Genomic DNA, 24,978 nt, shown 5'->3' on the forward strand with positions numbered 1-24,978 from the left:
TGGAATCGATTGGCACTCTGAACTTAGGTTTTTGACGGAGTTGGCGTGACGAAGACCGCGGGACGGAGCTGGCGTGACAGAGACGGCGCGTCGGAGCTGGCGCGACGGAGATGACACGACGGAGTTAGCGCGACGGAGACGGCGCGACAGAGCTGGCGCGATGGAGACGACGCGACGGAGGCTAGGGCATGGCTTAATCGCGAAGCGGATTCGATTGGCACTCTGAAAGGGAAAGGGAAAGGGAAAGATTCATTAAATTTTTTTATTTGGGAGGGAACACGCAAATTCATCAAGAGAAGAATGTGTTACAACTTGCGGAGGTCATAAACCTCCTAAAGAAAAATAAAAAACTCCCTCTATTATCAGCTTTTATAAAATTTATCATAATAAGTTTATATGATCTTTATTTGTGGAGGTCTTTTTAACCTCCATAAAATAACCCATGCTATATAGCATTTTTTTGTAGTGATATGTAATTAGGTTTAGTTAGGTTTATGTAATTAGGTTTGGTTAATTCTTTTAAAGGATTATTTGTATCAATGAAACCTTCGTGGAAAGGGAATTGATTCTCATTGAAAATCACATGTCTTGAGATGAAAATTCTCCCATGAGAGTTAATGCATTTGTATCCCTCATGCTTATTATTGTAACCTAGGAACAAACACCTAGTTGTATGAAATTGAAGTTTATTTTGATTGTATGGTTTGAGGCAAGGGTAACAAGCATAACCAAATGGTTTTAAATTTTCATAGTCAGGTTCTTTCTTGTAAACCAGTGAGTATGGGCTTTTGTTTGGGTTTATTGAGTATATTAGTCTATTGATTAGGTAAACAGTAGTTGAGAAGGCATCCCACCAGTAGTGTCAGGGCTTTTTGGTTTTTACTAACAGGGTTAGACGAAGCTCACTAATATGTTTATATTTTCTTTAAGACTTGCCATTTTGTTGAGAGGTGTAGGGACAAGCCATTCTAAAAACTGTTCCAGATTTCGAGGCAATCTTTTGGACAAGTTTATATTCACCACCTCCATCATATTGAATGAATTTAACTTTTGTGTTAAACTGATATTCAACCATAGCTTTGAACTAAGTAAAGGCATTTAGTTTCAAATTTTTGTTTTAAAGGAAAAATCCATGTGAATCTACTAAAATCATCAATGAAGTGAACATATTATTTGAAACCCAATGGAGACACAATTAGGGAAGGACCTCATATCTAAGACCCGGGAAAAATAAATAAATAAATAAATATTTATTTACTAAATGCGAGGGTGGGAATCTCTAAGTTAAATAATGTGGAGAGAGAAGACAAGGAATACTACTAACTCAAGTGGTTGAGGGTACTTGGTTATAGGTAAGGACTTAGGTTCAAGTCTTGTATATGACATTATGGTGTTAATAAATTATTTAATTTGTTTGATGTAGGGATAAGATCTGCTGACTTAATGTATAAGCACATGTGTGCATAAAATCATCATGAAATATGAATTGGTTGAATGGTTATTCAATTGTCTAGTAATTGAGTAAGGGTAGGTTCGAACCTTGGCTAGCACAATTTAGCCTTGACTTATTTACATTTTATTATTTTTTTGGTTCTACAATGTTAGGGAAAACCTAAAAACCCTAGTAGTCGTCAGAGGAACTAAAGAGGCATGGAATAATCTGTTACAATGCAATAAATTCATAAGTTAATGGGTTAATTGTTATTTTCGTTTTGGGTAATTAAGGGAGAATTAATAAGGCTAATAATGGATGAAAAGGAGGAGAGTGGTGCTCTTGGGAAGGCATTTTCGTGTGGCTACCAAAAGGGAGTTTTAGAACCCTAAAAACAGAACTTAGGAGAGTGTTAGAAGGCTGGAAGGAGTGCCCAAGGGTGGAGATCAAATGAGAGATCAGTTATGGTGTAAGGAAGGAATCTCAGAGTACTTTTAGAGCCAAAATTCCAGGTTAGGGTACTACAATTTCTTGTTTTAATGATATTACATGCAATTGTGTTATATATTGATGCATGAAAGCTTTTTCCTGAATCAAATTCTTGTATTGTTTAATTTCTTGATGTTTGTCGTAGGTGATTTTAGAGAGTATGTGTGTGCTTGTGGTTTCCGTTGTATTGAGTTCTCTTTGTGACTCAATCATTGCTATGATTATCATGATTCTTTTTTTTTTACTTTTGTGACTCAATCATTGCTATGATTTTCATAATTCTTCTTTTTAGCTTGACGAGATGTTTAAAGTGTGTTGGCAAAAGCAATACAAGTCTAAATGCTGAAGCAAGATTTTGATGATGATAAAAGAAGCCTGAAAGCCATCTGGAAGTCAATATGAAGAACATGTGTTGTTGTGTTTAAAGTTATCTTGTAAAATGTAATTAGAATAGTTAAAATCAATATTGCATAAGAAAATTCTGGTATTTCTCGAAAAATCAAAGTGATAATCGATTATCACTTAGGATAATCGATTATCCTCAACTGAACCATCTTTTTCAAGAAAGCACTAGAATAATCGATTATCACCTCTGATAATCGATTATCTGTTCAAAAATTTGTTTTTCATAAACCACACTGGAATAATCGATTATCACTAGTGATAATCGATTATCCTGGTCAGTTGGGCGCGACTGTTCAGCTTTTTGACCTAATTTCTGGAACCCCTATTTAAGGAACATCAGAGTTACTTCTCATTGACCTTTTTGAGAAGCTAGAGTGCTAGTGCTGTGACTGCAAGAGAGTTCTCTGAGTGTTCTCAAAAGAAGCTTTGAAAAACCTAGTATGGGTAGAGCGATAACTTTTCCTGAGAGGTGTTCTAGGAGATTGAGTGTTGTTGCTGTTGCTAGGAAAGCTAAGGTCAATTTTCTCTGTGTGATTCAAAGAAAGGCGTTCATCTCTTGTGTGTTCAAGAGAGGTGTTTTCTTTCCTTACTCTTTTACTATATGATTGTAAATCTTTATTTGTTAGTGATTTAGTTAATCTCGTTTTTGAGAGATTAACAACTGAACGTAGAGTCTTTTGATCCGAACCAGTATAAATACTTGTGTTCAATCTTCTTCTCTATCTCTTTATTTCATTTATTATTGTGTTTAAAGAAGTTAATATTTGATTTAATCGATAAATTTTGGAAAAAATTTAAAGTATTAATTTTATTACTTAAAACCAATTCACCCCCCCTCTTGGTTTTTGTCCAAACGCTTAAACATTTCGTTGCGCGATACCAAGAATTGGTATCAGAGCTTACTTTGATAGTTATTCAAAATTTTCGAAAATGGTTGGACAAAATCAAACCTTTGCTGAGGGTGCATCTATCAACAGACCTCCCCTATTTACTGGTGAAAACTATCCTTTCTGGAAAGTTAGGATGCAATTTTTTCTGGAATCTGTTGATAGAGGTATTTGGGATGCTGTGGTAAATGGTCCATTTGTTCCTGTTAATGTTGTAAATGATGTGCAGGAACCAAAGCCATTCTCGCAATGGACAACATACGAAAATAGACGAGTTCAGTATGATGTAAAAGCTAGAAATATAATTTCCTCTACTTTAACCTTAGATGAGTTTTATAGGATCTCAGTCTGCACCAGTGCAAAAGATATGTGGGAAATATTGCGTGCGACCCATGAAGGAACAAACGATGTGAAAAGGGCACGCAAGAACTCCTTGATCCAAGAATACAAAATGTTTCGGATGCAACAAGGAGAAACTATCTACGATATGTAGAAACGATTCACATATATTGTCAATCATCTCAAGTCTAGATAAAACTTTTGACACTGATGAATTAAATATAAAAATTCTTAAATCTTTGAACAGGACTTGGCAGCCAAAGGTGACTGTAAGACCCGTAGAATTAATTAATTAAATAATTAATTAATTAATAAATACGGGAGGGGAAATAATTATGACATTAAATTATGGTTGGTATGACGTTGAAAAGTACTAGCTCATGTGGTTGAGAGTACTTTGGATTGTGTGAGAGGACTTGGGTTTGAGTCCTATGCATGATACTTTTTGTGTTATTGTTATTATTTCAATCTATGAAAGCATGTTCTGTTATGATATGATGCCTGAATTATGATGGTTAGCATGAAACATGATTGGTTGAATTGGTTATGCACTTGAGCGGTAAAAAAAAGGGGTCATGGGTTTAAACCTTGGAAATTCTAAATGGAACTTATGCTTATTTTTATTTTGCTAATGGTGACTTTAGATGGAATTGGAAAGGTTAACAGAAACCATGGGAATCAGTACGGCCAAGGAGGGGGCTGCACTCACCATTCATGATGAGAGATGGATGGTTATTAAAAAGTAAATGAGCTAAATTTCGTTTTAATGCTTTGGGTAACCTAAAGTACTAGTTTAAAAGGCAAAAGTTAGAGTTAAGGCAAGGTTTTGGCAAGGCCGAACTTAGACTTAGAAAAATAGAGACAAAGGTGAGTGAGAGGGGTCTGACGTGAGGGAGTTTGAAGGCGGAATTGAGGAAATCCGAGGTTGGCTATTAGTGATCAAGGGAGAGCTTCATCAATTGGTCAAATTTAAGCTAAAGAATCCAGGTTAGGGGAGCTGGACTCCATAATTTTATGCATATGATTAATAATGTGTAACTGTATGGTATATTGGTTGTTTGTGTACTGTTAAATCCCTTATAATTTTGCGTTTCTGGAATTTTCCAGAAACTGCCTGGCGGGTGATGAACCACCGCCAGGCGACTCATGCTATTTCGTGTGTTCTGGGTTCTTGGAAGAGGAACCGCCTGGCAGCACATTCCCGGCCGCCAGGTGACGCAAAGCGTCTTAGCTATTTTTGGGTTTGCTGATGAGGCGCCTGGCGGGACTGGTTGAACCGCCAGGCGGTGCGGGGTATTTTGACTCGTTTTTAGGTTTTCTGGAATTCTGGGTGAAATCTAATCAGGGCAAAAGGCAGTGGTAATTCTTATGGAGTGGTAATGTTGACCAACAGTAGGTATAACCACCTAATCGAAGGCTTAAATGAATGGAACAGTGAATATGAGTTAGGGTTGAATGTATGTTATCAGAAATCACAAATTGGAATGTGTTACTGTGAATTGGACATAGGAATTGATGATCAATGAAAGTATAAAATGAATTGTTATGATTGTGCTGGGATTAGATTTGTGTGTAATGGGAATTCATGAAGATGGAAAAATGGTCGGGCATTGAGTGCGGGAAAAATCTGGAAAATACCCAGATGGTAAGCACCGCCTAGCGGCATAGGGGCTAGTCGCCAAGCGCCAGCGTAGTGGCAGAGTGGCTGCAGGCGGAAGTGTTGTGCGATGAGGTTGGATTCTATTCTGTTGGGTTGGGGTCAATAGGTGGAATTTTCGTGATATTTGAGAAGGTTTGATGAGGGAGTCGTGCATGCGTCTCAAGGGGGAGAATTACCTTAGGAGGTAGTGAGATTAAATATTAGGGGTCTTCCTTTATTGTGGGGTAATAGTGATTCTGAATATTGAAATAGTCGGGTACAAGGGGGTTTAGCAATTGACCAATTATTGGGAATTGGAGTTCAAACAATGAAAGAGTGTTGACAACAACTTAGTGGTAAAGAATCTACGAGTGCTAATAGGTTAAGAAAGAAGGAGTCTAATATCATAATTGAATGAGTCCTCTTATCAAGCTAGGAAGTAGGGATTTGGCCTCACCATGGTTAGTAACCATTTAAGTAATAATATCGGGGATTGATCAAATGGAAATGAGGTAGGAAATTGTGTAAAAAAAAATTGAACAGTAAAACCAGTATGTGTGCTGTACTGTCATGGCGCCTGGTGGTGGAACCTAGACCGCCAAGCGATAGCGGGATTACAGAAGGGTTTTGAGGCAGTCCTGCCAGGCGGTCGCTGTTGCGAGAGAAATTTAAAGGCGTTGTGCGCCTGGCGGTACACGACACCCGCCAGGCGGTCTAGAAGCTGGCAGCACCTGGCGGCACGTGTCTCCCGCCAGGCGATTAGCACTGCTGCAGCTTTGAACTTTGATTGTGTATTTGTGATCTACGTGGCGCCTAGTGGTGCTTTAAAGGTGGGGTTGCTGGAGTTCCTTGAGTTATGGCTCGGAACGTAGTCCTTGAGTTGTGCCTCGGGATAGGGGTTAAGCACGTGGTATTCCTTGAGTTGTGGCTCAGAATAACATATCTTGAGTTGTGGCTCGGGATGGCGGATGAACACGAGGAACCCTTGAGTTGTGACTCGGGTTGGCGAGTGTTGCCGGTGTGAGTGTGCTGGTTGTGGCCTGTACGGATGGGTCCAGATAGATTGCCCTCCTTAGTTGTTGGCTGACGAGTTTGGTAGTCATGGGACGATACGGACTATGTTCGTATATGGGAACTCTACCTGGCGTTGCGGTGTATAGACCGTAGCATGTTTTCCTGCACGTGCTCTATCGGTTGTGGCCGATAGGTATAACAGCAAGTCACCTTGAAAGTAATCCTTAGACGATGTAGAACACGAATAAACTGATTGTGGGTCGGATTGCAGGAATAAAAATATAGGGCAATGTGGAAAGTTAAGTTAAGTGTTGTATATATATATATATATATATATATATATATATATATATATATATATATGTTTATAGCATTGTATATATGTGATTTATCTGCTAAGCTCACCCTATCTGCGTGTGTGTGGCGAGGATCGTGTACGCGGTACACGGGAGTAGATGTTGGTGATGCAGGTGGCTCTGATGCAGCTTAGTTGCGGAGAGGGGATTGACTTGGGGAACTCTTATGTTTATCTATTTGTTTTTTTTGAAAACATTTGTAAACCCTGATGGGTGACTGATAATATTGTGGTTTTGGTTTTGTAATGGACGTTATAAACTTTATCCGCTCATTTAATAAAGTTTTAAATTTTCCCGCGTTTTGGGAAAATGAGGTATCATTAAACGCGCTGCTTTATTTATTCCATTTTTTTGTTTATAAATCCGTAATATCCTGACGGGATGTTACATTTGGTATCAGAGCAATGGTTTTCAAAATGATTTTTGGGGTCTATGGGGAGTGAGCATACCGTGTTACGTTTACGTAACTAATTGTCTGTGTTATTAGTTTATTTCTGGATATGAAATCCTAATATGGGCTGTGTGTGTACAGCTATAATATGTGGCGCGCACTAGCTATGGCTAACAGGAGGAGGAGGAACACCGTTGGAGCTGATGACATAGCTCAGGCGATCCATCGTATGGTGGACGCGATGCAGCCCATAGCGGCGCCATCCAGAGCTGTAGTGGCACCTACCCAGCCAGTATCTATGGAGGATTTCATGAAACACCCGCCGACCAAGTTCTCGGGCAAGGCCACTCCTGATGAGGCAGATGCCTGGATGCGGGAATGTGAGAAGATCTGTAGAGTGTTGGGGTGCACGGATGAGCAGAGGCTGTTGTTTGTCACATTTCTCCTGGTGGCAGACGCAGAGTACCGGTGGCTGGGGATGCAGCAGTTGATGCAGACCCGTGAGGAGCAGGTGACATGGACTATCTTCATGACCAGGCTCCTGGAGAAGTACTTTCCCGACAGTGTGAGGCACGAGCGGGAGACAGAATTCCTTACTACCATGACTGTGGCGGCATACATTGAGAGGTTCGAATATCTGGCGCGTTTCTACACTCCAGTAGTCACTGAGGAGTGGAGGTGTAGGAAGTTCGAGGGCGGACTAAAACATGAGTTACGCCGTTTCATTGTGCCGCTTCGGATTAGAGAGTTTCCAATTTTGGTCGAGCAGGCTAAGACTGTGGAGCAGTTGGAGACTGGGTCGAGTAGGGGAGGGAAACAGCAGAGAACTACCCCAGATGTCAGATCACAGAAGAAACCTTATAGCAGACCACCGACTACCTGGGGGAGGCTACATTGTTATAACTGTGGCGGGGAGCACTTGAGGAGGGATTGTACAAGACCTGCCAGCACTACAGGTGGAGGCAGTGGCACTGGCAAGTGCTACGTATGTCAGCAGACAAGGTACTTTGCACGTCAGTGTCCTAACAAGAGACCAGCTGGTGGTGCGCCATCTAAGAGGCCAGTAAGAGATCGACCCAGAGCACCGGGGCGTGTGTTCGCCTTGACGACCACGGAGGCGAAACAGTCAGGTAACCTTTTACAGTTTCTGTGTCTGTTGTGTGACCACGAGGTGGTGGTGTTGTTCGACTCGGGAGCCACTCATTCGTTTGTGTCTAATGAATGTGTGAGGAGGCTCAGGCTCACGATGCGAGAGCTGGGGTGCGAGCTTTTAGTAGCGACGCCAACGTCTGGAGAGGTATCCACCACTTCTGTGTGTGTGGGGTGCCTTATGGAGGTGGCAGGCCGTAGGTTCATGCTGAATCTCATTTGTTTGCCGATGGAGGGTCTAGATGTGATTCTGGGCATGGACTGGTTGTCAAGTAACCATGTCGTCATTGATTGCGGGCAGCGCAAGTTAGTGTTTCCTGATACGGTGGGGTTAGAACTTATCTCGTCTAATCAGGCGATGAGGGAGATTGAGGTTGGAGCTACATGTTACATGATTGTGTCTCAGGCGGAGAAGATGAGCACGACCGAGAAGATCCGCAGGATTCCGGTAGTGGATGAATACGCAGACGTATTTCCGGATGAGATTCCAAAGCTACCGCCTAACAGGGATGTAGATTTCTCCATTAATCTCATCCCTGGCGTTGGGCTGGTGTCTATGGCACCGTACAGAATGGCGCCTGCTGAGTTAGCCGAGTTAAAGAAACAGATTGAGGATCTGCTTGAGAAGAAGTTCATCTGACCGAGTGCATCACCGTGGGGAGCACCGGTTCTGTTAGTGAAAAAGAAGGATGGTAGCTCTCGGTTGTGCGTTGATTACCGACAGCTGAATAAGCTAACGATAAAGAATATGTACCCGTTGCCGAGGATTGATGATTTGTTGGATCAGTTGAGGGGAGCTGCGGTGTTCTCAAAAATAGACGTGAGATCTGGATATCATCAGATCCTTGTCAGGATGGAGGATGTCCAGAAGACTGCTTTTCGATCACGGTATGGTCACTACGAGTATGTAGTGATGCCATTTGGGGTGACCAATGCGCCGGCTATATTCATGGATTACATGAATAGGATTTTCAGGCCATACCTAGATCAGTTTGTAGTAGTGTTTATCGATGACATTCTGATCTACTCTGAGAGCAGGGAAGAACACGCAGAGCATCTGAGAGTAGGGTTGGGGATTCTCAGAGAGCACCAATTGTATGGGAAATTGTCGAAATGTGAATTCTGGTTGGAAGAGGTACAATTCCTAGGCCATGTGATCTCAACCCAAGGAATAGCCGTTGATCCGGCAAAGATAGAGACGGTGGTGAAGTGGGAGAGGCCCCAAACAGTTTCAGAGGTGCGGAGTTTCCTGGGTTTGGCAGGGTATTATCGACGATTTGTGGAGGGTTTCTCCAAGATGGTGAGTCCTCTTACACAGCTTACGAGAAAGGACCAACCTTTCTCGTGGACAGATGGGTTAGGCTGTGTGCTGATGCAGGATAAATGGCTTGTAGCTTATGCATCGAGACAGTTGAAGGTGCATGAGAAGAATTACCCGACACACGACTTGAAGTTAGCGACAGTCGTGTTTGCTCTCAAGACATGGAGGCATTACCTGTATGGAGCGCAGTTCCAGGTCTTCAGCGATCATAAAAGTTTGAAATACTTGTTTGATCAGAAAGAGCTGAATATGAGACAGAGGCATTGGATAGAGTATTTAAAAGGACTACGACGTTAGCGGATGCCTTGAGTAGGAAGAGAATTCATGTATCAGCTATGATGATTAGAGAGTTGGAGCTGATAGAACAGTTAAGGGATATGAATCTGGGGTTGGATATGGGGCCTGGACAGATACGATGTAGTATGTTGAGGATCACCAATGAGTTCCTAGATGAGCTCCGTGTGGAACAGGGTAAGGATCAGGAGCTGTAGTTGATAATTGGTGAGTTGGGCACTAAGAAGAGGAAGGATTTTCGGATGGGCAGAGAGGGGATTCTACGGTTCAGGGAGAGAGTGTGTGTTCCTAGCAGCAGGGTTCTGAGGAAGATGCTCCTAGATGAGGGGCATAAGAGCCGTTTTAGCATACACCCGAGTATGACTAAGATGTACAAGGATTTGAAAGCTTTTTTCTGGTGGACGGGTATGAAGACGGATGTGGCTGATTATGTCGCTTCTTGCTTGGTATGTTAGAAAGCGAAGATAGAACATCAGCGACTGGGTGGTATGTTAGAACCTCTGGACATTCCACAATGGAAATGGGACATCATTTCCATGGATTTCATCACTCACCTGCCAAGATCAGTGAGAGGGCATGACTCAATCTGGGTGATAGTAGACAGGTTGACGAAGTGTGCTCATTTTCTGCCGATTAATCAAAAAATGAATATGGATAGGCTGGCGGATTTGTATGTGCGAGAGATTGTTAGATTACATGGGGTACCGACGAGTATTGTGTCAGACAGAGACCCGAGGTTCACATCGAGGTTCTAGCAGTCGTTGCAGAACGCTTTGGGTACTCAGCTCAGGATGAGCTCTGCCTATCATCCTCAAACAGATGGACAGTCTGAGCGGACTATACAGTCGTTGGAGGACCTGTTGAGAACCTGTGTTTTAGACCATCTGGGTACATGGAGTGATGTGTTGCCGTTGGTAGAATTCACGTATAATAAAAGTTATCATACCAGTATTGGAATGGCTCCCTACGAGGCCTTGTATGGTAGGAGATGTAGGACGCCATTGTGTTGGCAGCAGGATGGCGAGGCAGTGGTTCTTGGGCCAGAGTTCTTACAGCAGACCACCGAGAAGGTGAGGGTGATTCAGGATCGGATGCGCGTGACTCAGAGCAGGCAGAAGTCTTACGCAGACAAGAGGAGGAGGCCGCTTGAGTTTGAGGCAGGGTACCACGTATTTCTCAGAGTGACCCCTACTGCAGGTATTGGCAGAGCACTTAAATCGAGGAAGCTGACACCTCGATTCATTGGACCATATCAGATCATGAGGAGGATTGGTCTTGCAGCGTATAAGATAGCATTGCCACCACACTTGGGAAACTTGCATAATGTTTTCCATGTGTCATAGTTGAGAAAATACATAGCCGATCCTACACATGTTCTGGAGGACGACGATGTGCAGATACGAGAAGACTTAACCATTGGAGCCATACTAGTGAGAATCTTGTATTCTCAAACAAAACAGCTCAGAGGGAAGGAAATCAGGACCGTGAAAGTCCTATGGGATGAGGCAACTCAAGAAATGACGTGGGAGATGGACGATGTCATGAGGTGGTCCTATCCTCATTCTTCACTGGTAAGTTCTCTTTTTCGAGGACGAAAAATTTAAAAGGGGGAAGTATTGTAAGACCCGTAGAATTAATTAATTAAATAATTAATTAATTAATAAATACGGGAGGGGAAATAATTATGACATTAAATTATGGTTGGTATGATGTGGAAAAGTACTAGCTCATGTGGTTGAGAGTACTTTGGTTTGTGTGAGAGGACTTAGGTTTGAGTCCTATGCATGATACTTTTTGTGTTATTGTTATTATTTCAATCTATGAAAGCATGTTCTGTTATGATATGATGCCTGAATTATGATGGTTAGCATGAAACATGATTGGTTGAATTGGTTATGCACTTGAGTGGTAAAAAAAAGGGGTCATGGGTTTAAACCTTGGAAATTCTAAATGGAACTTATGCTTATTTTTATTTTGCTAATGGTGACTTTAGATGGAATTGGAAAGGTTAATAGAAACCATGGGAATCAGTACAGCCAAGGAGGGGGCTGCACTCACCATTCATGATGAGAGATGGATGGTTATTAAAAAGTAAATGAGCATAATTTCATTTTAATGCTTTGGGTAACCTAAAGTACTAGTTTAAAAGGCAAAAGTTAGAGTTTAGGCAAGGTTTTGGCAAGGCCAAACTTAGACTTAGAAAAATAGAGACAAAGGTGAGTGAGAGGGGTCTGACGTGAGGGAGTTTGGAGGCGGAATTGAGGGAATCCGAGGTTGGCTATTGGTGATCAAGGGAGAGCTTCATCAATTGGTCAAACTTAAGCTAAAGAATCCAGGTTAGGGGAGCTGGACTCTGTAATTTTATGCATATGATTAATAATGTGTAACTATATGGTATATTGGTTGTTTGTGTACTGTTAAATCCCTTATAATTCTGCGTTTCTGGAATTTTCCAGAAACCGCCTGGAGGGTGATGAACCACTGCTAGGTGACTCATGCTATTTCGTGTGTTCTGGGTTTCTGGAAGAGGAACCGCCAGGCGGCACATTCCCGGCCTCCAGGCGATGCAAAGCGTCTTAGCTATTTCTGGGTTTGCTGATGAGGCGCCTAGCAGGACTAGTTGAACCGCCAGGCGGTGCAGGGTATTTTGACTCATTTTTAGGTTTTCTGGAATTTTGGGTGAAATCTAATCATGGCAAAAGGCCGTGGTAATTCTTATGGAGTGGTAATGTTGACCAACAGTAGGTATAACCACCTAATCGAAGGCTTAAATGAATGGAACAGTGAATATGAGTTAGGGTTGAATGTATGTTATCAGAAATCACAAATTGGAATGTGTTACTGTGAATTGGACATAGGAATTGGTGATCAATGAAAGTATAAAATGAATTGTTATGATTGTGCTGGGATTAGATTTGTGTGTAATGGGAATTCATGAAGATGGAAAAATGGTCGGGCATTGGGTGCGGGAAAAATCTGGAAAATACCCAGATGGTAAGCATCGCCTGGCGGCACAGGGGCTAGTCGCCAGGCGCCAGCGTAGTGGCAGAGAGGCTGCAGGCGGAAGTGTTGTGCGATGAGGTTGGATTCTATTCTGTTGGGTTGGGGTCAATAGGTGGAATTTTCGTGATATTTGAGAAGGTTTGATGAGGGAGTCGTGCATGCGTCTCAAGGGGGAGAATTACCTTAGGAGGTAGTGAGATTAAATATTAGGGGTCTTCCTTTATTGTGGGGTAATAGTGATTCTGAATATTGAAATAGTTGGGTACGAGGGGGTTTAGCAATTGACCAATTATTGGGAATTGGAGTCCAAACAATGAAAGAGTGTTGACAACAACTTAGTGGTAAAGATCTACGAGTGCTAATAGGTTAAGAAAGAAGGAGGCTAATATCATAATTGAATGAGTCCTCTTATCAAGCTAGGGAGTGGGGATTTGGCCTCACCATGGTTAGTAACCATTTAAGTAATCATATCGAGGATTGATCAAATGGAAATGAGGTAGGAAATTGTGTAAAAAAAATTGAACAGTAAAACCAGTGTGTGTGCTGTACTGTCATGGCGCCTGGCGGTGGAACCTGGACCACCAAGCGGTAACGGGATCACATAAGGGTTTTGAGGCTTGGTGTGCCTGGCGGCAGAGGCAGTCCCACCAGGCGGTCGCTGTTGCGAGAGAAATTTAAAGGCGTTGTGCGCCTGGCGGTACGCGACACCCGCCAGGCGGTCTGGAAGCTTGCAGCGCCTGGCAGCATGTGTCCCCCGCCAGGCAATTAGCACTACTGCAGCTTTGAACTTTGATTGTGTATTTGTGATCTACGTGGCGTCTAGTGGTGCTTTAAAGGTGGGGTTGCTGGAGTTCCTTGAGTTGTGGCTCGGAACGTATCCCTTGAGTTGTGGCTCGGGATAGGGGTTAAGCACGTGGTATTCCTTGAGTTGTGGCTCGAAATAACATCTCTTGAGTTGTGCCTCGGGATGGCGGATGAACACGAGGAACTCTTGAGTTGTGGCTCGGGTTGGCGAGTGTTGCCGATGTGAGTGTGCTGGTTGTGGCCAGTACGGATGGGTCCAGATAGATTGCCCTCCTCAGTTGTTGGCTCACGAGTTTGGTAGTCTTGGGACGATACGGACTATGTTCGTATTTGGGAACTCTACCTGGCGTTACGGTGTATGGACCGTAGCATGTTTTCCCGCACGTGCTCTATCGGTTGTGGCCGATAGGTATGGCAGCAAGTCACCTTGAAAGTAATCCTTAGACGATGTAGAACACGTATAAACTGATTGGGGGTCGGATTGCAGGAATAAAAATATAGGGCAATGTGGAAAGTTAAGTTAAGTGTTGTGATATGTATGCATGTTGATATATATATATATATATATATATATATATATATATATATATATATATATATATATATGTTTATAGCATTGTATATATGTGATTTATCTGCTAAGCTCACCCTATCTGCGTGTGTGTGGCGATGATCGTGTACGCGGTACACGGGAGCAGATGTTGGTGATGCAGGTGGCTCTGGTGCAGCTTAGTCGCGAAGAGGGGAGTGACTTGGGGAACTCTTATGTTTATCTATTTGTTTTTTTTTGAAAACATTTGTAAACCCTGATGGGTGACTAATAATATTGTGGTTTTGGTTTTGTAATGGACGTTATTAACTTTATCAGCTCATTTAATAAAGTTTTAAATTTTCCCGCGTTTTGGGAAAATGAGGTATCATTAAACGCGCTGTTTTATTTATTCCATTTATTTATTTATAAATCCGTAATATTCTGACGGGATGTTACATTTGGTATCAGAGCAATGGCTTTCAAAATGATTTTTGGGGTCTATGGGGAGTGAGCATACCGTGTTATGTTTGCGTAACTAATTTTCTGTGTTATTAGTTTATTTCTGGATATGAAATCCTAATATGGGTTGTGTGTGTGTACAACTATAATATGTGGTACACACGAGCTATGGCTAACAGGAGGAGGAGGAACACCGCTGGAGCTGATGACATAGCTCAAGCGATCCATTGTATGGTGGACGCGATGCAGCCCATAGCGGCGCCACCCAGAGCTGTAGTGGCACCTACCCGGCCAGTATCTATGGAGGATTTCATGAAACATCGGCCGACCAAGTTCTCGGGCAAGGCCACTCCTGATGAGGCAGATGCCTGGATGCGAGAATGTGAGAAGATCTGTAGGGTGTTGGGGTGCACGGATGAGCAGAGGCTGTTGTTTGTCACATTTCTCCTGGTGGCAGACGCAGAGTACTGGTGGCTGGGGATGCAGCAGTTGATGCAGACCCTTGAGGAGCAGGTGACATGGACTGTCTTCAGGACGAGGTTCCTAGAGAAGTACTTTCCCGACAGTGAGAGGCACGAGCGAGAGGCAGAATTCCTTACTCTTCAACAAGGGTCCATGACTGTGGCGGCATACATTGAGAGGTTCGAATATCTGGCGCGTTTCTACACTCCAGTAGTCATTGAGGAGTGGAGGTGTAGGAAGTTCGAGGGCGAACTAAAACATGAGTTACACCGTTTCATTGTGCCGCTCGGATTAGAGAGTTTCCAATTTTGGTCGAGCAGGCCAAGACTGTGGAGCAGTTGGAGACTGGGTCGAGTATGGGAGGGAAACAACAGAGAACTACCCCAGATGTCAGATCACAGAAGAAACCTTACAACAGACCGCCGACTACCTGGGGGAGGCTACATTGCTATAACTGTGGCGGGGAGCACTTGAGGAGGGATTGTACTAGACCTGCCAGCAGTACAGGTGGAGGCAATGGCACTGGTAAGTTCTACGTAAGTCAGCAGACAGGGCACTTTGCACGTCAGTGTCCTAACAGGAGACCAGCTGGTGGTGCGCCAGCTAAGAGGCCAGTAGGAGATCGACCCAGAGCACCGGGGCGTGTGTTCGCCTTGACGACCACGGAGGCGAAACAGTTAGGTAACCTTTTACAGTTTCTATGTCTATTGTGTGACCACGAGGTGGTGGTGGTGTTCGACTCGGGAGCCACTCATTCGTTTGTGTCTAATGAATGTGTGAGGAGGCTCGGGCTCATGATGCGAGAGCTGGGATGCGAGCTTTTAGTAGCGACTGGTAGCATCTGCTGGTGAGCCTAACCCCTCACCAGCACAACTGGTAGCATCTGCTGGTGAGCCAGCGGTGTTAAAGGTCAGGTTGGGGGTTCGATTCCCACTAGCAACAACCCACCCAATAGGAATGGACGGAGAAGGGTGAGGGGTTGGGGTGCATCGGGCTGTAGTAACCTGACATGGTCTGGGTGAGCCAGAGATGTTACAGTGACAGCCATCACAAAGTCACAAAATCTTGCGACAATGACGATGGCGGCTCTATTTGGAAAGCTAAGAGAACATGAGCTTGAATTGGGTAGAGTAAATGAAGAAGAAGATATTGGAAGAAAGAAGAACATAGCCTTTAAAACTAAAGTGGTTAAAGGCAAAAAGTAAAAGGAAGAAGAAGATTTAGATGACGATGAACATCTTAGTCTTATGATTAAGAAATTTACAAAATTCATGAAGGCCAAAGATAAAAATAAATTCAAGAACAACAAGAAGGATAATCAAGGATCCTCCTCAAATTTCAATTGTTACGGATGTGAAGAATCTGGACATGTCAAGGCTGATTGCCCAAATTCAAAGAAAAGTGATGAAAAGAAGGGCAAAAAATTATTTAAAAAAAAGGCATACATAGCATGGGAAGACAATGCCTCAAGCTCATCAAATTCTAGCGATTCTGAAAATGAAGAAGCAAATCTATGTTTGATGGCTAATCACGATGATTTTGATAGTGAGGTAAATTCTACTTGCTATGAAAATAACTATGATGATTTGTATGATGCTTTTCAACAATTACTTGTTAAATCTAGTAAATTGGATACTGCTCATAAAAAGTTAAAATCTGATTTTAAAGATTTACAAAATAAATTTGAAAAATCTCTTGAAGAAGAAGAATTTTTGAAAAAAAAAATTCAATATTAGAAAATAAAGAAAAAGAAACTGTTGAATGTGCTTCATGTAAAAGTTATATGTTTGATATATGTATTTTGGAAAAACATCTTGAAGATGCCTTAGAGATTAAGAACTGTGAAAAGTTTGATCTCAAGAAATATCCAAATAAGACCAAGCATGCTCATAATCATAATTTTAAAAGTAAAACTAAGAGAACTCGTAAAGTTGGGGTAGAAAAAGGAACATATCATTCTATGAATACATATGCATATACTACTACATGTTTTTATTGCATGAAAAAGGGTGTAACATCCCTGGCTACCCCTCCTCGGGCCCCAGAGGCTGTCAGGTTACTACAACCCAATGCACCCCAACCCATCACCCTTCTCCGTCCATTCATACTGGGTGGGTTGTTGCCAGTGGGAATAGAACCCCCAACCTGACCTTTAACACCTCTGGTTCACCAGCATATGTTATTAGTTGTGCTGCTTGTAACATCCCTGGCTACCCCTCCTCGGGCCCAGAGGCTGTCAGGTTACTACAGCTCAATGCAACCCAACCCATCACCCTTCTCCGTCCATTCATACTGGGTGGGTTGTTGCCAGTGGGAATCGAACCCCCAACCTGACCTTTAACACCTCTGGTTCACCAACAAATGCTACCATAGCATTTGCTGGTAGCATCTGCTGGTGAGCCTAACCCCTCACCAGCACAACTGGTAGCATCTGCTGGTGAGCCAGCGGTGTTAAAGGTCAGGTTGGGGGTTCGATTCCCACTGGCAACAACCCACCCAGTATGAATGGACAAAGAAGGGTGATGGGTTGGGGTGCATTGGGCTGTAGTAACCTAACAGCCTCTTGGGCCCGAGGAGGGGTAGCCAGGGATGTTACAAAGGGTCATACTTCAAACAAATGCAATATTAAACATTTTGGTGTTCCTAATAGGAAGTATCATTGGGTGCCTGTTCATAAGTAGACATTTTTATTCTAACCCCAAGGACCCAAACAAGTTATTGGGGACCTAAATGAATTGTTTCCTTATTTTGCAGATGACTTCTAAATCCAGAAGATCAATATGGTATCTTGACAGTGGTTGTTCAAGACACATGACTGGAGACAAAAAGAAGTTTAAGAACTTTAAAAGAAAGGAACAAGGATTTGTCACTTATGGGGATAACAACAAGGGAAAAATACTTGGAACGGGTGATGTAAGTGGAGGAAAAACTTTGGAGATCAAGGATGTACTGTATGTGGAAGGACTAAAGCACAATCTTCTCAGTATAAACCAATTATACGATAAAGGACTCAAAGTAATATTTGAGAGTGACTACTGCATTATTCATCAACAGGACTCCAAAGAAGTAGCCTTAAAAGGTATGAGACATAATAACTGCATCATCTAGTGATATAACTTGTTTGGTTGTTAAAGAAGAAAATCCTTGGTTATGGCATAAACGAGTTACTCATATTAACATGCAACAATTAAACAAATTAATTTCTAAAGAATTAGTAATTGGATTGCCAAAAATAAAGTTTGAAAAGATAAACTATGTGATGCATGTCAAAAAGGAAAACAAGTAAAATCTTCATTTTATTCAAAAAAAGTGATTTCTACATCAAAACCTTTAGAACTTTTGCATATCGATTTGTTTGGTCCTTGAAGGACAAAAAGTTTTGGAGGAAATTATTATGCTCTTGTTATTGTTGATGATTACTCAAGATATACATGGACCTTCTTTTTAACACTGAAAAAGATTTGAAAAAATTAAAGTTTTGAGAAGTGATCATGGTGGAGAATTTCAAAATGAATTGTTTGAAAAATTTTGTGAAGAAAATGGAATTATGCATAATTTTTCTGCACCTAGAACTCCTCAACAAAATGGAGTTCTAGAAAGGAAAAATAGATCCTTAGAAGAATTAGCTCGCACAATGTTGAACGAATATGATGTGCCTAAATATTTTTGGGCTGATGCTGTGAGCACAGCATGTTATGTATTAAATAGAATGCTTGTAAGACCCGTAGAATTTAATTAATTAATTAAATAATTAATTAATAAATACGGGAGGGGAAATAATTATGACATTAAATTATGGTTGGTATGACGTGGAAAAGTACTAGCTCAAGTGGTTGAGAGTACTTAAATTGTGTGAGAGGACTTGGGTTCGAGTCCTATGTATGCTAACTTTTGTGTTATTGTTTTATTATTTAAATCTATGTAATTATGTTCTGGTATGATATGATGTCTGAATTGGATTTGTTAAGCATGAAACATGACTTGGTTGAATTGGTGGTGTAATTACTTTGTGATTGAATGGTTATGGGTTCAAACCTTGGAGAACCAAACTAAAAACATTATTTTTGGCATTTTGGCTTTGAATTGAATATGAAAGGTTGGGAAAAACCCTAGATAGTTGAGAGGCAGCCTTGGGGTGAGGTTTGAGTGAGGTTCTGGTGAGGTTTGAGTGACCACATCAAGAAGGGGGAGACGTAGTGATCATTGGAGTATCTCAAACAATTCAATTTAAGCGAAGGGATTCCAAGTTAGGGGAGCTTTTATACGTTAGAATTTTTATAAGTGCATTTGAATTGATGGATATATGTATAATTGTGATGATTATTCGTTTCTGGTTGAATTTGTGTGTTTTCTGGAAAATTTTCAGAAACCGCCTGGCAGGCTGTTCATAGGCGTCAAGCGGTGCATGTAATTATATGTGATCTGGGTTCCTGGACGAGGAACCGCCTGGCGGAACGCTCTCGACCGCCAGGCGCTGCGTGATGTTTTACATTTTTTCTGGGTTTCGCTGATGAACTGCCTGGCGGTGATGAATTTCCGCCAGGCGATGCAAGTCTGTTGGACTCGATTTCTAGTGATTTTGGGTGTTGTTGGATTGAGATGATCGGGGAAAAACAACGGGATAGTGGTTACTGGAAGTTCTAAATCATTTTCCATTGATTTTGATTGTAATGAGAGGTTACTCCGATGGAACAGTGAAATTGAGTTGTAGGGTTTGGGAATTGGCGGATTGGTAGCACTAAACTGGACAAAGCTCATTATAATAAAATTACTGTGTTGGAATTAGACTAATCGCGGGTTGATGGCACTCGTATTAGGTTCTTGGAGAGGTTAGGAAGGAAAAGGGCATCCATATGGTATGAGGATCATTTTTGCAGGGGCTGTAAAACTGGGAAATTACCTAGAAAACTATGTGCCACCAGGAGCCTTCGTGGCAGTGCTATTCTGAGGTGTTTGTGCGGGACAGTGAGGAAGTGGGGAGAAGCTTGAAGTCAAGTTGAAGAGTGAATGAAATTAGGAGGGTTAATGATGGGAAATGAGAATTTTAGCAGTTAGAGGGATGGGTTGAGGTGGCAGAATTTGTTGACAGATCTTGGGTGGTTAAGAGTGGAAAGCTAGAGATGAACTTGGTAATGGTAATGAGTGAATTGTGAATTGATAAGTGAGGAAGGTTAACATAAGATAAATTTGTTTATGTTATCAAAACATACGGTGATAGGTTACTGATGAGTTCAAATTTTTGCCCTCATTTAATATTTAAATTTGGGGATTTAATTGAATTTTCTGTGCTTAAAGATTGATTTAATTAGGATTTGTGATTATTGGATTTATTGAGTAAGTTTGGTAAAAGTGGCGTAAAAATTGATTTTAGTTGCATAAAATATTATTGGATATTCTAACGTTTGTTAATGCAGCTGAAATTTATTTTTGGTCAATTAATAGTGTGATTTTAAATATTCAAAGTTACAAAATAAGTCCAAAATCAAGAAATTCTGAAAAAGAATAAATCAGGAGCTAAATGCACCCCCAGTTTTTATTTGCACACTCCTTCCTCAAGTGGACCACAAAAACCTGTTCTGCACCCCAGTTTTCACTAAGTTGCACCCCTCCTACCACTTAAACTCCACTAAACCAGATCATGCCATGTGGCAATCCCCACCTCTTAAAATTAGCCAACCAGAACAAGCCACGTGTCATAATCCTACCCTCACCAAATTAACCAATCAGATTCTGCCATGTCATCACCTTCATCTCCCAAAACCCTAACCCTAATTTTCTCCTTCCCTTCCACCCTCCACGGCAGCCGCCGCCGCCAACCTCGCCGGACCACCGCGAGCACGCCACCACCGTCCCTGCACTTCGCCGGAATCTGCGCGAACCAGCGCCATCCCGCAGCTACAGCGCCACCATCTTCTTCCTCGCGCACAACCATGGCGGCCACCACAACAACCATCCTTTCCGTCGCAGCACCGCGAGCCACCGCGAGTTTCCGCAGCACCATCTTCTCGCCTTCGTGCCGCCGTCACGAACCACCATCGCGCCTCCGTCTTCTCCGCATCTCCGTTCACGCACCGCACCTGCAACCTCCATTACAGCAGCTACACCGCGACGCGCATCACCACCACGAGCAGCGCCGCCTCCATCTTCGAACCTCCATGCCTGAGCCAGATCGGAGCAGAACGCAACAGCAGCAGAAGCGGCACAGCCACCACCGCGAGCCACCAGCGCCTGCACTTGCATCTGCACAAACCAGTTCCGCCACCATCAACAACGCGCCCACCTGCAACCACCTCGCCGGAGAAGAAGCTGGAGCAGCCGCCGTCAGCCGCGCAGCCAAGGAGAAGAGTGTGAGAGTGAAACCCTAATTCTGGAGAGAGAATCTGCACTGCCACGTGTCAGCGTCTGATAGGACAGTCAAACTGGTCAATTGGTCAACTCTGGTCAACTAGTCAAAGTCAGCAGTCAATTCTGGTCAAATTCTGGTCAATTTGGTAAAAATGCTTAAATAAGAGGGGCAGAATTGGAAATTGGACAGAAATTAAGTTGCTAATTAATTAAATAAAAATAAAAGATTTTAGCAACTGACAGATAAAGCCCAAAGTCCAGTGGAAGCCTATATAAAGAGACTTAAGGGAGTAGAAGCGGGACACAATTCACAACTGACATTTTTACAGCTGACAGCTTAGACACTTAGAACTCTCTGGTTTTGGCAGATACCGTCTCCACCACATCTCTCATTCTTTCTTTTTCTTTCTTTCATATCATCATGTATTCCATCAAAGCCATGGAGGGCTAAGCTTTTAGGGTTGATTCCACTGTAATTTCTTAAATGGATTCTGAGGTTAGATGAATTTATATGTTTTGTTATTTTGATTATTGTTGTGGTTTTTGTTTATCTATGTACTTTGCTTCTTAATTGAATAGAAAATAATGATTTTAAATCTACATGCATGCTAATCATATGAGTTAAAAGGTTTTTAAAATTAAATTGAGACTTTACTTTGATTTTGTTTAGAAACTTTCATTTGATTAAATAAGTTTTTGCCAATAATTGAGACTTTAATTTGATTAATGGTAATTACTTTAACTAAAATTAGTCAAGACTTTACTTTGATTAATTAAGTTTTCTATTTGGTAAAGAAACAAAGGAATAGACATGATTAGGCATAGTAAAATTAATTGAGACTGTACTTTGATTAAATTTACTATGGACAATCTAAACAATTCTCACTTTTAATTGAGACTGTACTTTGATTAAAAGTGAGGATGCCAACAAATGAATTGAGTCTTTACATTGATTTATTTGTAAATCAATAACAATAATTAATTTAACAATAATCTCTAGATAACCAATGAAGAATCTTATTTAGAAAAAGCAGTGGAATTGACCTATTTACTATTACTGTGTTTACAATCTTCCGTGTCATTTTCTTTGCATATCAAAACCCCACTATTTTTATAGTTGCTAGTTTTAAATTGCATTTTTGAGAATCAAATATTTGGGATCAATTCCGTATTCGTTGTGAGACGACTCAGGGTTATCTTAACCCTAACTATTTTCTTCACTACAAACTGGCAATACTGAAGTTGCTAAAGTAGTGGTAATTTGATCGCCTAACGACAGCGATATCAGTTACATGGATGGGAGTGGAAAATTTGGTTAGGGAGACTTAAAGAGGAGGACCTTGATAGGAATGGGAGGTGCATCTTGTAGGTAATTCGAAAATGTTAACATATGTGAGCGTGGTAGAGGCGTGATACACTGAAGCTCTAACTATTAAACTTGGTTGAGAGACTAATGTGGTCTAGTTATGAATTTCTGTGACGTAATTCAAAACAGTACAGTAACCAGTGGTGCAACTGATACAGCGCCTGGCAGTGGGGGTTAGGACGCCAGGTGATATCGAGGCAACAGTGGGGATGATGCAGGTGGCGCCTGGCAGTGAGGGAGGTCCCGCCAGGCGATAGAGAACGAACAGAGGCGATATGGGGTCGCATCCTCCTGGCGGTGTGAACGTTTCCGCCAGGCGGTTGTTGCAGACTTTGTAATTCATTTGGAGGCGCTTGGCGCCTGGCGGCACGTGTCCCCGCCAGGCGGTCTGGAAGCTGGCAGCGCCTGGCGGCACGTGTCCCCCGCCAGGCGATTTATACTGCTGCAGCTTTGAGTTTCGATTATGAATTTGTGATCTACAGTGCGTTTAGTGATGCTTTAAGGGTGAGATTGCTGGTGTTCCTTGAGTTGTGGCTTGGAACGTATCCCTTGAGTTCTGGCTCAGGATAAGGGTTAAGCACGTGGTATTCCTTGAGTTGTGGCTCAGAATAGCATCTCTTGAGTTGTGGCTCGGGATGGCGGATGAACACGAGGAACCCCGGAGTTGTGGCTCCTGTTGGCGAGTGTTGCCGGTGCGAGTGTGCTGGTTGTGGCCAGTACGGATGGGTCCAGAAAGATTGCCCTCCTCAGTTGTTGGCTGACGAGTTTGGTAGTCTTGGGACGATGCGGACTTTGTTCGTATATGGGAACTCTACCTGGCGTTGCGGTGTATGATCCATAGCATGTTTTCCCGAACATGCTCTATCGGTTGTGGCCGATAGGTATGGTAGCAAGTCACCTTGAAGTAATCCTTAGACGTTGTAGAACACGAATAATCTGATTTGGGGTCAGATGGTAGGAATTAAAGAACTGGGCAATGTGATATGTTTATGTTATGTACGATATCTTGTGTTTATATGCTTGTGTTTCTGCAACTTTATACATGTGATTTAATTGTTAAGCTCACCCTATCTGCGTGTGTGTGGCGATGATCGTGTACGCGGTACACGAGAGCAGATTTTGTTGTTGCAGGTGGCTTAGGTGACGCTTAGCCGCGGAGAGGGGTTAGATGTGGGAAAATGCTTATGTTTCTTTATTGCCTTTGAAAACAGTTGTAAACCCTGATGGGTAATTTTATAACGTTACTGTTTTGGTATTCATAGACTTTATTTGATGGTTTAATAAAGTTTTTAAATTTTCCCGCCGTTTTGGGAAAATGAGGTATTATTAAAAGCACGTGGTTTTAATTTATTTCTTTTATTTATTTACAAATCAGTAATATCCTGGCGGGATGTTACAATGCTCATTAGACCAATTTTAAAAATTACCCCCTATGAATTGTTTAAAGGAAGAAAGCCAAATGTAGCACATTTAAAAATATTTGGATGCAAATGCTTTGTTCTAAATAATGAAAAAGAAAATTTGGGTAAATTTGATTCTAAAGCTGATGAAACTATTTTTTTAGGATATTCATTAACTAGTAAACCTTGAATGTGGAAGAATCTGTGCATGTTGTTTTTGATGAAATTGTGGACCTTGAGGAGAATCCTCTTGAGTCAAATAAAACAAATGCAGGTGATGAAGAATATTTTAAAGAAGCTCTTGATGAGATGTACCTAAATGAGAACCCATTAACTGAACTTGAAGATCTTGCCAAAAGCTGGAAATCACCTAGAGGATTGTCTTTGGAAAATGTCATTGGAGATATATCAAAGGGAGTAGTTACTAGAAATATGTCAAATTTCTGTATGACTGTTGCTTTTGTTTCACAGATAGAACCCAAAAGTGTAGAAGAAGCTCTTCAAGATGATCAATGGTGTATAGCAATGCAAGAAGAGCTGAATCAAATTGAAAGGAATGAAGTTTGGGAACTCATTCCTAGCGATGATTCACACCAAGTCATAGGAACAAAATGGGTGTTCAGAAACAAGCTGGATGAAAATAGAAACATCACTAAAAACAAAGCCAGACTTGTAGCAAAGGGATACAGACAAGAAGAAGGTATAGACTATGATGAGACATATGCTCCAGTTGCAAGGTTAGAAGTTATACGTTTGCTTCTTGCCTATGCTTCTCTCATGAAATTTAAACTATATCAAATGAATGTCAAAAGTGCTTTCTTAAATGGATTTATAAAAGAAAATGTGTATATTGAACAACCACCTGGCTTTGAAGACTATAAGTTTCCTAAT

The 24,978-nt window shown here is 41.8% G+C and overlaps 2 protein-coding genes across 2 annotated transcripts; both read left to right on the forward strand.

The window, feature by feature from the left end:
• Positions 1-7,118: 7,118 nt before the first annotated feature.
• Positions 7,119-9,913, forward strand: LOC114173561. Its single transcript, XM_028058042.1, has 3 exons — positions 7,119-8,665; positions 8,747-9,636; positions 9,681-9,913. The coding sequence occupies exons 1-3, from the start codon at positions 7,119-7,121 to the stop codon at positions 9,911-9,913; spliced, it is 2,670 nt and encodes an 889-aa protein (XP_027913843.1).
• A 4,769-nt stretch (positions 9,914-14,682) lies between these two features.
• Positions 14,683-15,827, forward strand: LOC114173562. The gene is made up of 2 exons (XM_028058043.1): positions 14,683-15,186; positions 15,297-15,827. The coding sequence occupies exons 1-2, from the start codon at positions 14,683-14,685 to the stop codon at positions 15,825-15,827; spliced, it is 1,035 nt and encodes a 344-aa protein (XP_027913844.1).
• The last annotated feature ends 9,151 nt before the right edge of the window (positions 15,828-24,978 follow it).

This window comes from Vigna unguiculata, chromosome 2 (assembly GCF_004118075.2).
Source record: "Vigna unguiculata cultivar IT97K-499-35 chromosome 2, ASM411807v1, whole genome shotgun sequence".
NCBI classification, from domain to species: Eukaryota; Viridiplantae; Streptophyta; class Magnoliopsida; order Fabales; family Fabaceae; genus Vigna; species Vigna unguiculata.